Source organism: Saccopteryx leptura, chromosome 3 (assembly GCF_036850995.1).
Source record: "Saccopteryx leptura isolate mSacLep1 chromosome 3, mSacLep1_pri_phased_curated, whole genome shotgun sequence".
Classification (NCBI taxonomy): Eukaryota; Metazoa; Chordata; class Mammalia; order Chiroptera; family Emballonuridae; genus Saccopteryx; species Saccopteryx leptura.
In genome coordinates, this window is record NC_089505.1 from 37,851,627 (window position 1) to 37,863,879 (window position 12,253).

General features: G+C 42.3%; 1 protein-coding gene across 2 annotated transcripts; it reads right to left on the reverse strand.

Moving 5' to 3' along the window:
* Positions 1–209: 209 nt before the first annotated feature.
* On the reverse strand, positions 210–11,982 carry HEY2 (hes related family bHLH transcription factor with YRPW motif 2). Of its 2 annotated transcripts, XM_066373307.1 has the most exons (6): positions 11,831–11,891; positions 11,340–11,432; positions 9,836–9,914; positions 9,626–9,709; positions 7,304–7,385; positions 210–2,337 (listed from the first exon to the last, which is right to left on the reverse strand). In XM_066373307.1, coding segments are annotated over exons 2-6 (933 nt in total). In that variant the 5' UTR covers positions 11,342–11,432; positions 11,831–11,891; the 3' UTR covers positions 210–1,651. The 2 variants fall into 2 exon arrangements, with proteins under 2 accessions (XP_066229404.1, XP_066229403.1); XM_066373306.1 differs by lacking the exon at positions 11,340–11,432 and having other exon boundaries at positions 211–2,337; positions 11,831–11,982.
* Positions 11,983–12,253: the final 271 nt, after the last annotated feature.

The window sequence follows — 12,253 nt, forward strand, 5'->3', positions numbered from 1 at the left end:
TTGAGAGTTCTTGTATTTTTCCAAGAACCACAATTAAGAATAAAAGGCAGAGGAAGCTGATCATTTCCTGCCTCCAAATAATGTCATATCCACCTATGCTTAATTGATTTACAAGCACAGATAAATGCTGTTTTCAAGCAAGCTGTGGATTATATAGAATGACTTTGAAAGAAGAGCTTCGTTTATTCATGAAGAAAGGCCTTGCTTGAAATTCTTATCAATTTTCCAATCTGCAAAGCAACTCATCCACATAAAAAGAGTCAAAAAGGACTTCATTTAATTAGTGATATGTAGACTTTTGCATAGAAAAAGGTTACAAAGTAATGCAAAACAGACTAGGTACAGTAATTTTAAAACAAATATTTAAAAGTATAATTTTGCATAATGTTTAACATTCTTTTTTATTGCTTTCTCCACACAGCAGAGAAATGAAGTGCATAGTAATACATGCTGTGTCTGTATCTTTCACACATAAAAACTCACGTGCTCAATTTCAACGTATTAAGAGATTATTTTGTCATTAAACAAAATAACAACAACAACAAAAAACCAAAACACCATTACGTAGCACTAGTCTAGGCATGGACAAAACTAATTTATGTACATTTCGTTGCATACATTCATCTTGATTTGGGATCAAACACAATCTCAAGCTTGACAAGGAGCATTTAAAAATTGTGGCTTTTCTCTTTCCATTGCTATCTACCTCCCTGTCTCATCACCTCCAGAAATTCAACTTCTCCCTAAAGAATGACAAGAATAGATAGTACACATGATCACGACAAAATGAAGAGAAAAGGTAAAAATAGTCCTAATAAAACTGAATAAATTAATCTAAGCTTTTACAAACTGGAGTTTTCAAGTTGGCATGAATGAAAAAGCCTCTGGCAGGCACACAGTAGGCAGGTGCTTGTAGGTGCACTCTGTAAATGTATGGTTTACATAAAGAAGCACCATATTTTGAGCCATGAAAGAAAAAGGTGCCTGGGAGTTTGCAGGCTGGGCAGAATGCTTGTTAATCTGAGCACTGACGGAATAATTGCTTGTACTTATAGCGCATCACTGAATGACACCACCCGGCAAGTCTGTACAAAGAAAGCCAACAGATAAAACCAGGTCTTTTAACTTGAAAATTCTTTTCAGCAATCTTTTTGGCTAATAAAAACCTGTTGGTTTCAACAAGACTTCTGTCCCCTTCCTTTCTTAACCTATCTTCCGTGCTCTTTACTGTGTAATGTTATACGTTCAGGAAAAAACTTCACTAGCTCAGGCACTTATGAAACATGAGTATTTTTTTTCCATCTAGTTTCAAGAGAATTCAGTCAGGGCATTTTTCTTCTCCAATTTAGATATACCGACACACTGCTGGATGGTACAGTCTGTATACTTTCCAGGAAAATTCTAAATGGAAGCAAGTGGGAAGTTTTCAAAAGTTGCTGATGTCAGTTACCAAGCTGCCTTAAAAAAAAAAAAATAAGAAAAAAATAAGATAATACCACATTTCCACTTGTGAGGTTTGTGTCTCAAATAGCTTTACTGTTCCTTTGTGGATCTGTAGACATCTGTATGGCTACCTTCAGGGTGCAGAGGTTTTAAGCTGAGTCTGAAATGAAGGACATTCAGTAACTATTGCAAGAAGTTCAGCGAAAACTTAAAAAGCGCCCACTTCTGTCCCCCAGGGTCGGTAAGGTTTACTGTTTGTTCCGTTGCTTGTCTGCTGAGGGCTGGAAGTGGCTGACACGGACAAGGGCGGGCTGATGGCTGTGGCGGCGGCCACAGCGGCAGCCGCGTTCGGGGGGAGCATGGGGAAGGCCCCCGCGAAGGACAGAGGGAAGCTGTGCGCCGCCGCCGTGGCTGCTGCAGCGGCCGCGTGGACAGTGGCTGAGAGGGACAAGAGAGAAGTGGAGAGGGGCGGCACGCAGGGGGCCACACTGCCTGTCGATGGCATCCGAAGGGCGGAATCTGCGTGGGCAAACGTGGCCGTGAGGAGGGCGGAGCCGTGGGCAGGAGGCACTTCTGCAGTCGAGGAGAGGCGACAAGGCGTTGACTCCGAGGTGTGGAGTCCGTTGGGTTGGAGCAGGGCCGTGGGGAGATGGTGGAAGGCTGCCGCCCAGTGGTGCGGATGGAGGGGGTGGTGGTGGTGGGCCAGGGAAGACGTCATGGCCGCCGCCTCCCGCTGCGAGGCGCACGTGCTGAGATGAGAGACCAGGCGCACCCGCAGGGGATCCGAGGAGTCCAGGCCTTCCACGGAGCTCAGGTACCTCGCCACCTCGGTTAGGCACTCCCGGAAGCCAATGCTCATGAAGTCCATGGCGAGAGCATGTGCATCAAAGTAGCCTAAAAGGAGGTTTCAGTCAAGTGGCCAGGAGAGAGAGAGGAGAAAAGGATCCCGTTACTCAAGGGTTCCACCAACTATGTTCCACTCTGTCTTTCAGAAAAATTAAGCAGAATAACGATCCTTTCTGAAAAAATGGTGCCAGTTACTGATGGCTGTAATTTTGCAGAAGGGAAAGTGTACTCTGAGTCTGACTGGAGGTTGTGCAGTGGATAGAACATCGAGTTGGGTGGGACACTGAGGTCCCAGGTTCTAAAAGCCGTGGTAGGGGGCCTGAGCAGGGGCTCACCAGCTTGAGCACAGTCCGGTTTTAGCATGGGATCATCAACATGATCCATGATCGCTGGCTTGTGCCCAAAGGTCACTGGCTTGAAGCCCAAGGATGCTGGCTTGAGCAAGGGGTCAATGGCCCTTTTTGTCTCTCTCTCCCTCTCTCGCTAAAAATATAAGAAAAGAAAGAAAGAAAGAAAGAAAGAAAGAAAGAAAGAAAGAAAGAAAGAAAGAAAGAAAGAAAGAAAGAGAGGGAGGGAGGAAGGAGAGGAGGAGAAGGGAGGGGAGGGGAGGGGAGGGGAGGGGAGGGGAGGGGAGGGGAGGGGAGAAGAGAGGGAAGGAAGGAAGGAAGGAAGGAAGGAAGGAAGGAAGGAAGGAAGGAAGGAGGGAGGGAGGGAGGGAGGGAGGGAGGGAGGGAGGGAGGGAGGAAGGAAGGAAGGAAGGGAAAGAAAGAACTTTGTAATTCAGATGTGTGATGACTCTGACAATGCTTGCAACCATATATCACAGTGGCTAAAAAATTAAGAACATCCATGTTTCAAATACTTCTAGAAAATAAGTGGTGTCTCTCCTTTTGTACTGTGGCCTAGTGAAATTCCCCAGTCAGTTTTTCATGGGACTACAGGGTTCCAGTCTGTCTCTGTTATACGGGTTGGGGATTAAAGGGCTTTTCTGAGACATCCTCACTCGCTTGGCATTTAAAACAGAGATGTAAAATGCAGCTTAGCAGTTTGAGAACTTCCTAATAAAGGACTTTCCTTGCATCATCACTTACTATATCTTAAATTCAATAATGCTTCTTGACTCACTGTGGCTTCTGTTAAATCAACAAAGTAAAAACATCTTGTCATTAGTTTGTAGGAAAGAATTCAATAAAAGCATAATGATTTAAAAAAAAGTTTGGTTACTAATTTGAAGTTCTTATTTTTCTATCAGGCAATATAAGACTGTTTTACTGATAGGAAATTACTATAACTCCTACTTTTCCTGAAGTTCAAGTACATATTCCCTTCACTGGTTAGCTTACTTTTTCCTGGCATCCACCCAAGAAAAAGCTGTGTTAACTGTGTCAGTGTATACACATTTACCCTCACGCTAAGGTTACCATAAAAATGGCTAGGGCTGGGTCACATTTATGAGAATCCCTTCTTATGCAAAGATAATACATTATAATAGAAAACAGTAATGTCTCATCATTATCAGTGCCACTTTAGGGTACAGTAATAATCAGACTATGAAGAAATGTCATCACTTTGAATGAGCGACCTCTAATATGTACAAACATATTCTTTACAGATTCTTTCTCCTTTTAACTTTTTTAAAAAGCAATATTCGGGCCCTGGCCGGTTGGCTCAGCGGTAGAGCGTCGGCCTAGCGTGCGGAGGACCCGGGTTCGATTCCCGGCCAGGGCACACAGGAGAAGCGCCCATTTGCTTCTCCACCCCTCCGCCGCGCTTTCCTCTCTGTCTCTCTCTTCCCCTCCCGCAGCCAAGGCTCCATTGGAGCAAAAGATGGCCCGGGCGCTGGGGATGGCTCTGTGGCCTCTGCCCCAGGCGCTAGAGTGGCTCTGGTCACAACATGGCGACGCCCAGGATGGGCAGAGTAACGCCCCCTGGTGGGCAGAGCGTCGCCCCCTGGTGGGCGTGCCGGGTGGATCCCAGTCGGGCGCATGCGGGAGTCTGTCTGACTGTCTCTCCCTGTTTCCAGCTTCAGAAAAACGAAAAAAAAAAAAAAAAAAAAAAAGCAATATTCAAGTTAAAAGTTTAGTTTACTCACTTTGGGGATGTATGCATATATCAATAAAAAATGTCATATTCAAACAAGGTCATTTTCATAAGGCATTTACTACATTATCTTTTCTGTGTTTTTGCAGATCGAAGTATTACCTGTTTGATTTACCACCTATTAATAATTAGACTACCCTATTCTGTAACCAAAGCACTTCGGAAAATAGAAGTCACTCTATTCTAGTGTTCTAAAGCTAGAATTCCAATAGAGCTTTCAAGCTCCAAAAAGACATCTGGAGCAAAATTATACACTATTAAAACAGTAACAACAGCACAAAGCTGATAGAAATGTGGAAGATTAGGACTTCCGCATAGTTAGCAACAAAGCCTCTGGAATTAGAAGGAAATCTCTTCCTAAAGTAGCCACATCCACAGAAAGATTTCACATGCGTGTCCTTGGGGTTCTCTGTGGGGCTTTGTGACTTCAATGGGAAAAGAATAGGGAGGTGACCATCAGTGTAGACGGAGCTCAGAAATCCAGAGGGATTTAGAAATTCAGATTACCAAATCCTCTCCAGAAATTATTGCAACACTAAGGTAGACTGTAAAGTTTCAACCAACAGAATTGGAATCCTAGCAGCTTCCAAGAATTTTCATGAACAGGCATGAAATAATTAAAATCTGTGGTCTGTCAGCTGTATGTCATTGTATGTCACTGAATTCTCTGTTGCACCTTAAGGAATATAACTATGCAATTCTTACCCCACTGGTGAGTAGGAGGGCTGTACTCAGGTCTATACCACTTCTGTGTCTGGGCCACCACTGCTCAATGGCTTTAAGTGAATAAACTCCAACCATCTTGTGAGGTGGACACTAGCATTGTTCTCACTTCACGGATAAGGAAATTGGAGCTCCGAGAGGGTTAGAACTTTATCCAGGATCACAGAGCAAATACATAGCAGTGCCAGGGTTTGAAACTGGCACCCCGAGTGTAGAGCCCAGGCTCCTCACTAGCATGCTATGAGGCCCGTAAAGCAGTTGTGAGTCTTGGACGATGTGAAACCCCACTGCCCGCCCCTCCTCTTCAAGGCCCACACATTCTCCTGCCTGATGATCTGTTTAATGACCTGGCAGTCAGGCCCCTTATATGTGCTTACTTGGAAATGTGTGTTCATAAACTATTCTGGGATGAATTTTAGGACTCTTCAGGTAGCCAAGAACAGCAAACAAGATCGATCTTAGTTTTTATAAGACCTAAGAACAATATTACTCTATAGAAGTATAGCTCGTGCCAAATATTTGAAACCCTGATAAGAATTCTTAGTCTTGTGGTTAATAATGCCAAAGGAGGGAGAGCAATCAAACAACTTTTCTTGTACCATCACTAACTCAATCAGTCTAATATCCCAAGGCAGTAGGGGCAGAGATGAAATCACGGGGCTGGAGGGGCCTTAGAGCTCAGAGAACTAGTGTAGGCCTCACGTGCAGCAGTGCACTTCTGCCTCTGGTCACAGGCAAGGCAGTCACTTGGCTTTTAAGAATTCACTCACTTCTCTTCACCATTATGTAAGAATGTTTGCACTCTACACTTAGGGTTACATTATAATGAGTAGAAATCCAAAATCCACGCCCATTCATTCAGAATGGTTCCTTGAGCAGGTGTAACCAGGGGTAAGTCCCATCTGTGGGCTTCCCTGTGCAATGATCAGTCCCACCTGACACATAAATATTCAGACATAAACAGGTTAGAAGCACTCCTTTGCTCTTTTTCTTCTCTTCTATCTCCAAACCCCCTTAAATCAGAGGTAAGGCTCAGTATAATGCAGCTATTCCAAAGGAGGTGGCTCTAGAATGACTTTCATTGTTGTTTTCAGATGTTGGCTGGTCTTGGATTTAGAGGGGATGGTCAGGGCTGTGTTCCACAAATCCTCAGCAGCTCAACCTCAGTGGAGTTAAACACTGAACTACTTCCATACCAACTGGTGAACAGCTACTTGCCTCCAATGCTGTTTCTGCCCTGATCTAGGGCAGACTATGACACTGTGTACTAAAAGGCTGAGAGAGAAGCCTCCAGAGTGTAGGTGCAGCAGCACTCGGCCTCTTGCCTACTGTGACCTTACCCAGTTGCCAAATATATTAAATAACACCCTTGGCTAAGATGAATGGCAAACATTTGTTTGAAGGGTGAAAAAGATACACAGGGATGAAATCCAGTATAAGTGAAATCTGGAATAATAAAATCTTAATGAATATTACAATTCTGCAACCTGAAGTCTATTTTTAGCTTGAGATGAGGGTCCCTCCCTGACCCCTTGGATTATGCTTCCCAAAATCACTACAGAATACAGAGGACATCTCTCCAGGACACTGGCTTCTGTTTGCTCTCGCCAGGAATGACTGCTCCATTAACGGTTTCCAGTAGAAATTCACTACCTGCACTTCAAATGCTCTGTCAGGTCTGAATCCAAGACCAACTAAAATCTGAAAACAACGATGAAAATCATTCTAGAGTCATCTCCTTCAGAATAGCTGCACTATCCCGAGTTCTAGCTCTGATTTAACGTGGCATTTGAGGGAAAGGAAAGAAGAAAAAGAGAAAAAGATCATCTCTAACCTCCTGTTTATGTTTGGATGTTTGTGTGTTTGTTTTGTCTAACTGTACAGATTCCAGCATGCACTTCTGAAGTCCCAAACAAATCTCTGACCAGGCTGCTGTGAATGAAGCTTTACTCCCACAGTATTATGAAAGCAAACACAAGCCCAGGGTCAAGTGCTTCTTTTGTTCCAGAAGTTCTTTCCCACGCGTTCAATCCTGCCATTAGCATTGATTTCCACGGGTTTAATCTGGGACCTCCTATCTCAGCTTGTTAAAGAACTGTTCAACTATGACTTCCTTACAATCTTAGGGGGTAAAAATGAAAAGAAAAATAAAAAGGTGGAAAGGGGCAGGGAAATGAAGTTCCCCACTTACCTTTACCCCCAGTGGCCTGAAGCATCTTTAAATGATCCACTGTCATTTGTAATATTTCAGCTTTTTCTAATTTTGCAGATCCCTGCATAAACAAATAATAAAGTCTTATAAGTCCTATGGAAACTAATTTGAATCATTTTACACTGGACTTTCAATTTTTCCTCTCACTAGAAAATTCTAAGTGTAATTTTTTCACAGAAAAATCTGAACTCTTTCCCAACTTTAAATGACAGCTATGTGCCATTTCAACTTTTAAAGACTAACAGGCATAATAAATATTTTTATAAGAATAATGATACTTCCCATATCACTCCACCAGAATTATTACAATTGTAAAAACCTCAAACTTTGCATCTAATTAGTACCTTGATTAACAGTATACTTAATTTTATCATCCAATTATTATATAGACCACCCACTAGTTCTATATAATGCTGACGTTAGCTCAGTCAAACACAACTCTGGAGGATAAAGAAGACAGGATCTTAAATTATGGTTGAAAGTAGATTATTTAAAAATAAAAAAATTCTACCAAGTCTTTAAGGTAATTCATCCTAGACCACAGGTAAGAAGAAACAAAAATAAAATAGGGAAGATTTTAAATATTTTTTTCCCAATAATTACCAGCAGGTGTCACTATGAATTCCAAGATCATAAATAAAAGAGCACAATTGACTACTTATCTAGCAAGCATCAGCAATGTGCCAGGCAATTTAAGCCTTTTAAAGTAGTTCTTAATAAAATTGTCTTGAAAATGTAATTTTCTGTTACCCCTTTTTAAAAGAAGGCGTCTGGAAACCCAGTGAAAACTGTGCCGCCTCAAGCTGAGGGCTGTGGGTGGCTCCTCATTTCCTAGAAGAGCTAAATAATTAAATCAGTACGGTTTTCTGAAAAGGAAAAACTGAAGTTTATTTCAGGTTCCTATGCTTTACTTGTTTTGTGAAAATTATCCGCACACTGCCAACTATTGAAACTGCTTGACAGAACATCGTTCTCATCATACTGTGACAGGGCCAGCTCACGAAGGGTTAGCAGCCAAGCTCTGCAAGTGGGAAAGTCTGTGTTTATGGTAACTAACTTGCCAAGCAACTGAGATTTGCTTTTAAGATTTGTCTTAAGTTGACATTTAAGAGAAAAAAAAAAAATCTAACATACCCCCTAAATCATCAAACTGATGGTTCCTTATAATTGCAGACATTTAAAAATCATTGAATACTGATATTTTCCTTTTCAGCCTACTGTCATTAAAAGTGCTACAAATCAAAACTACAATTTCCACATTATATCTACCTACTTAAAGACAGTTTCAGCATACAGAATGAATAACCATGTTTCTCTTAAAAATGTATGCTCACTAGCATATTACATCTTGTACTTCAATCAGTGTTCAATTTTTCCATGAAGATGTACAGTAGTTTCAGAGAAAGTGACTAATAACAAAATTACAGTTCTGAATAATTTTTGAGGGCTTTGTAATATTTGTGGTTCATGAAATAAACAACAAAAATGAAGTAAAGAAACAACTGCTATCTTATATTCTATTTGAATTAAACTGAAAGTATTTTCAACAAGGGTTTGACACCACATTCTCTGAAAGATACTCTTAGAAATCTGTGCATTAGCCATGATGGCAGGAGGAGAAACATATTTACAGGAGAAACATATTACAGAAAGATTTACATATTTGGCTTTCTACTTTTACAGGTGTGCAAAATCTTTTTCTTTTTCTTTTGGAAAGGAATACTTGAATTCTGAAAAGGGTATATGGCTAGTTTGATTTTTACCAAACTTTCAAAAAGAAGCTCCAAATCAAATATCATTCTGCTAACTCAGGGATTAAAAATGAAAGCATGTAGGTTGGTAAATAAACTGTATAAGTATTATTTAGGAAATAGAGCTAGAGATGCTACTTTCTGGGCTTTGGTAATTTTGAAAATGAAAAGCTTACCTCTTTTTTTTAAACTGAGACAAAATAAAATTTCACATATATCTTTTTTTTTTTTAGAGACTACATACATCTTGGTTTTAAACAAAACCACGACTGGTCTTCATAGAAAAAAAAACAACAGAGAAAGTACGAACACTGTTACCCTTACGGGGAAAATAAGCTCAAGAATGGGAATGTTTTTCAACTTCACGATGGATTATGTTTTTAATAGTTTTGCTACAACAAAGCATTTTATTGAAATCACTGCTCTGTGCCAGATCGGGGCACATATACCATAATTTTAATGAGCTTTAACAGGAACCCACAATCCCAGATGAAAGAATCGGATTTTTTGAGCTTTTTGGTTGGGGTGGTCAGGGGTGAGGGTAGCTTACTTGTTTTTCAAATGCAGTTGGCACCAATCGCCTCAGCTCAGATAAACTGTTATTTATCCGATCTCGACGCCTTTTCTCTATTATCTATCCCAAAGAAAGCAAAATAAGAGTTTATAAATACACAAATGATAAACTTACTCAAATGGAAAAATACAACTGTTACACATTAGGCTGGATTACACGAAATAAAAAGAAAAAAAAATCACATACCCCTCTCCTTTTCTTTCTTGCCATAATTTGAGATGTTGTTGTTGGAGAATTTGATCTAATCACAGAGCTAGAACTTTGCCTGTGAAATAGGAAGAGTATGTCAGGTGCTGCATTAAGATAACAACTGTTTCTTCTGAGTACTTGATGCCACCCATTAAATATTGAGAATGATTGCACAGTTCAGGTCTGTGCTATTTTATTTTTAAAACTTGCTTTTACTCTTAACATACTTTGCTTTTGGCTTATCTGTTTCTTTTTAGGTAGTAATCATACTTTTTTTTAGATTTTAATAAGTGATCTAGATACCAAATTCATTTGGCAAAAAAATCCCTAAACTTTTAAGTCTCCTAGTGAAATAATTATGGGCAGTCAGGGTGAGAAATTAGATATCAGCACTTCCTACTTTCACTCATAAATGTTTCTTAAAAGTCAACTAATCTCTAATAGCATCCTCCTCCTCTTTCCAGTCAGACACACTTAACAAAGCAAAGCTATTTCAAAATAAAGCCTGTGTGTAGCACCACTATCAAACAGATATAAAGTCACATGTCAAACTATTGTTTCTAGATGCAATCTTTAAAATAAACAGGTTATTTTACTATTTCAGTTAGTCATCTCACAACAGAAAATGACAGATTTAATGTTTTGTATATTAATCTTCCAAAAGAATACCCCAAATTACATATGCTACTGATAGGAAAATTGAAATCAGATCAGCTACTAGGTAAATGATTTAGTTTGAAAATGAAATATGTATGTAAGTATCTTTGTGCCTTCAATCTAAGCTTAAACCTTTAGGTGCTGCAAATCATCTTGAGTTTCCTAATGAAAAGACATTTTATATTGAAAGTTCAATCAAGTTGTCATTCTGTCACTTAGAATTTTTGCCATCCTTTCTAGTTTGTATCTGCTACTCTTAAAAATTCATGGAGTCTAAACTTCATGTTCTCAGATTCTCCAGGTTCCTGTTATTTGTTCTCTTTCATTTTAGAAATGCTGCACACACCAGGTTCTTATTACCTCATCTTCTCACTTCTGGATCTTATTTCTGAATTAACTGTCTTCCTTATTCCCACCCCTTCTCAACGGGTTTCTCTTTTCACATGACATCGTCTGTTTTTCTGATCTTATTAAGATGACACAATACTTTAATAATTAGATGATACTTTGCAGACAACGTTGCATGTAAGTCTGTTTGCCCTTTCGGGCTTTGGTTTGTATGTATTAGAATAACAGCATTAAAAGAAAAAAAACCGTATTAAAATTTTTCCGAAGGTAGAAAGAAATTTCCCTCTTTGAGTGACAGCTGCAGATAAATAATTAAGGTGCTTCTGGGGATGCCAATTAGAACCAATTATCATTTGACCCGCCTTGGCATTAAAATGCCTTGGTAATCTCCCTCTGTCACTGGAAAGTAGAGGTCTGGCTTCTGTGATCACGACCCCGATCTTTTCCTGACTTATGAAGAAGTAGCCAAAAAGATGATGCCCGAAAGGATCCTTACATCTGTCAGTCACTCTCCTGTCAGCCGAGTCACACACGATCAACCCGGAAAGCTCAACCTACTCAGCCGTGACATCGCAAACTGCTTTAATCTCTCCAAAAAGCAGATTTTAAAAAATTAATGTGTTTTCCTTTTCGCTTGGCCCATTTCCAAAGTGCCCCCAATCCAGATTCAGTGGCGGGGGCGTCTCCCGTGGCCGGGACGTGCTCGTCCGCGGGCTCCACGCTGACAGCCGGGCGCCCTCCCTCGCCAGCTCCTGCACTCAGTCGCGGCCCCGGCCCTCTGCGCCCCTCCCCTAGAGCGCAACCCGACAGCCCTCGCCCCACCCCACGCGCGCTCCTGGGCGCCCACCACTCCATTCCTCGGGCAGAACTTTCCCGGCCGCGTTGGAACGCCGCGGTGAGGAGCCTCGGGGTTTCCTAGGAGCCGCTCCTGCACAAAGCTCCCCGACGCCGCGAGCTCCGGGCAGCTCCCGCCGAGCCCGCGCTCACCCTGAGTAATTGTTCTCGCTCCCCACGTCGATAGTCTCGTCCATGTCGCTCTCGGAGGTTGTCTCCTCGCAAGGGCGCTTCATCACGGCGAAGACGGCGCGGGGCGCAGCCCGGCCGGAGACGCGGACTCCGAGCGCGGCGCAGCGACCTCCCTGCCGGCCTCCTCCCTCCCGCCCTCCCTCCCGCCTTGGGCCCGGGCAGGCGCGGATCCCGCGGCAGCGCGGTCGGCTCCTGGCGGCTCTTTCCCACGCCGCAGCCGAGCTCTGCTGCAAGAACCGGCGCCGACCACGCCCCCCCCGGCGGGCGGGGCCACCTCCCGCGCCTCCCTCGTGCAGGCCCGCGCCGCCACGGCGGGCACCGCCTCCTCGGGGTCGGCCTGGCCCGCGATTGGCTGGGGCTCAGAGGCGGGGCCGCGCCCGTCCT

What these genes read in the sequence shown, in the direction of transcription:
- HEY2 (XM_066373306.1), bottom strand. Translation starts at nt 11,913, where the DNA reads ATGAAGCGCCCTTGCGAGGAGACAACCTCCGAGAGCGACATGGACGAG. An exon ending in AGCGAGAACAATTACTCAGG is followed by an intron (nt 9,915 to 11,830) that starts GTGAGCGCGGGC and finishes CCTATTTCACAG; the next exon opens with GCAAAGTTCTAGCTCTGTGA. An exon ending in CAAGAAAGAAAAGGAGAGGG is followed by an intron (nt 9,710 to 9,835) that starts GTATGTGATTTT and finishes TCTTTGGGATAG; the next exon opens with ATAATAGAGAAAAGGCGTCG.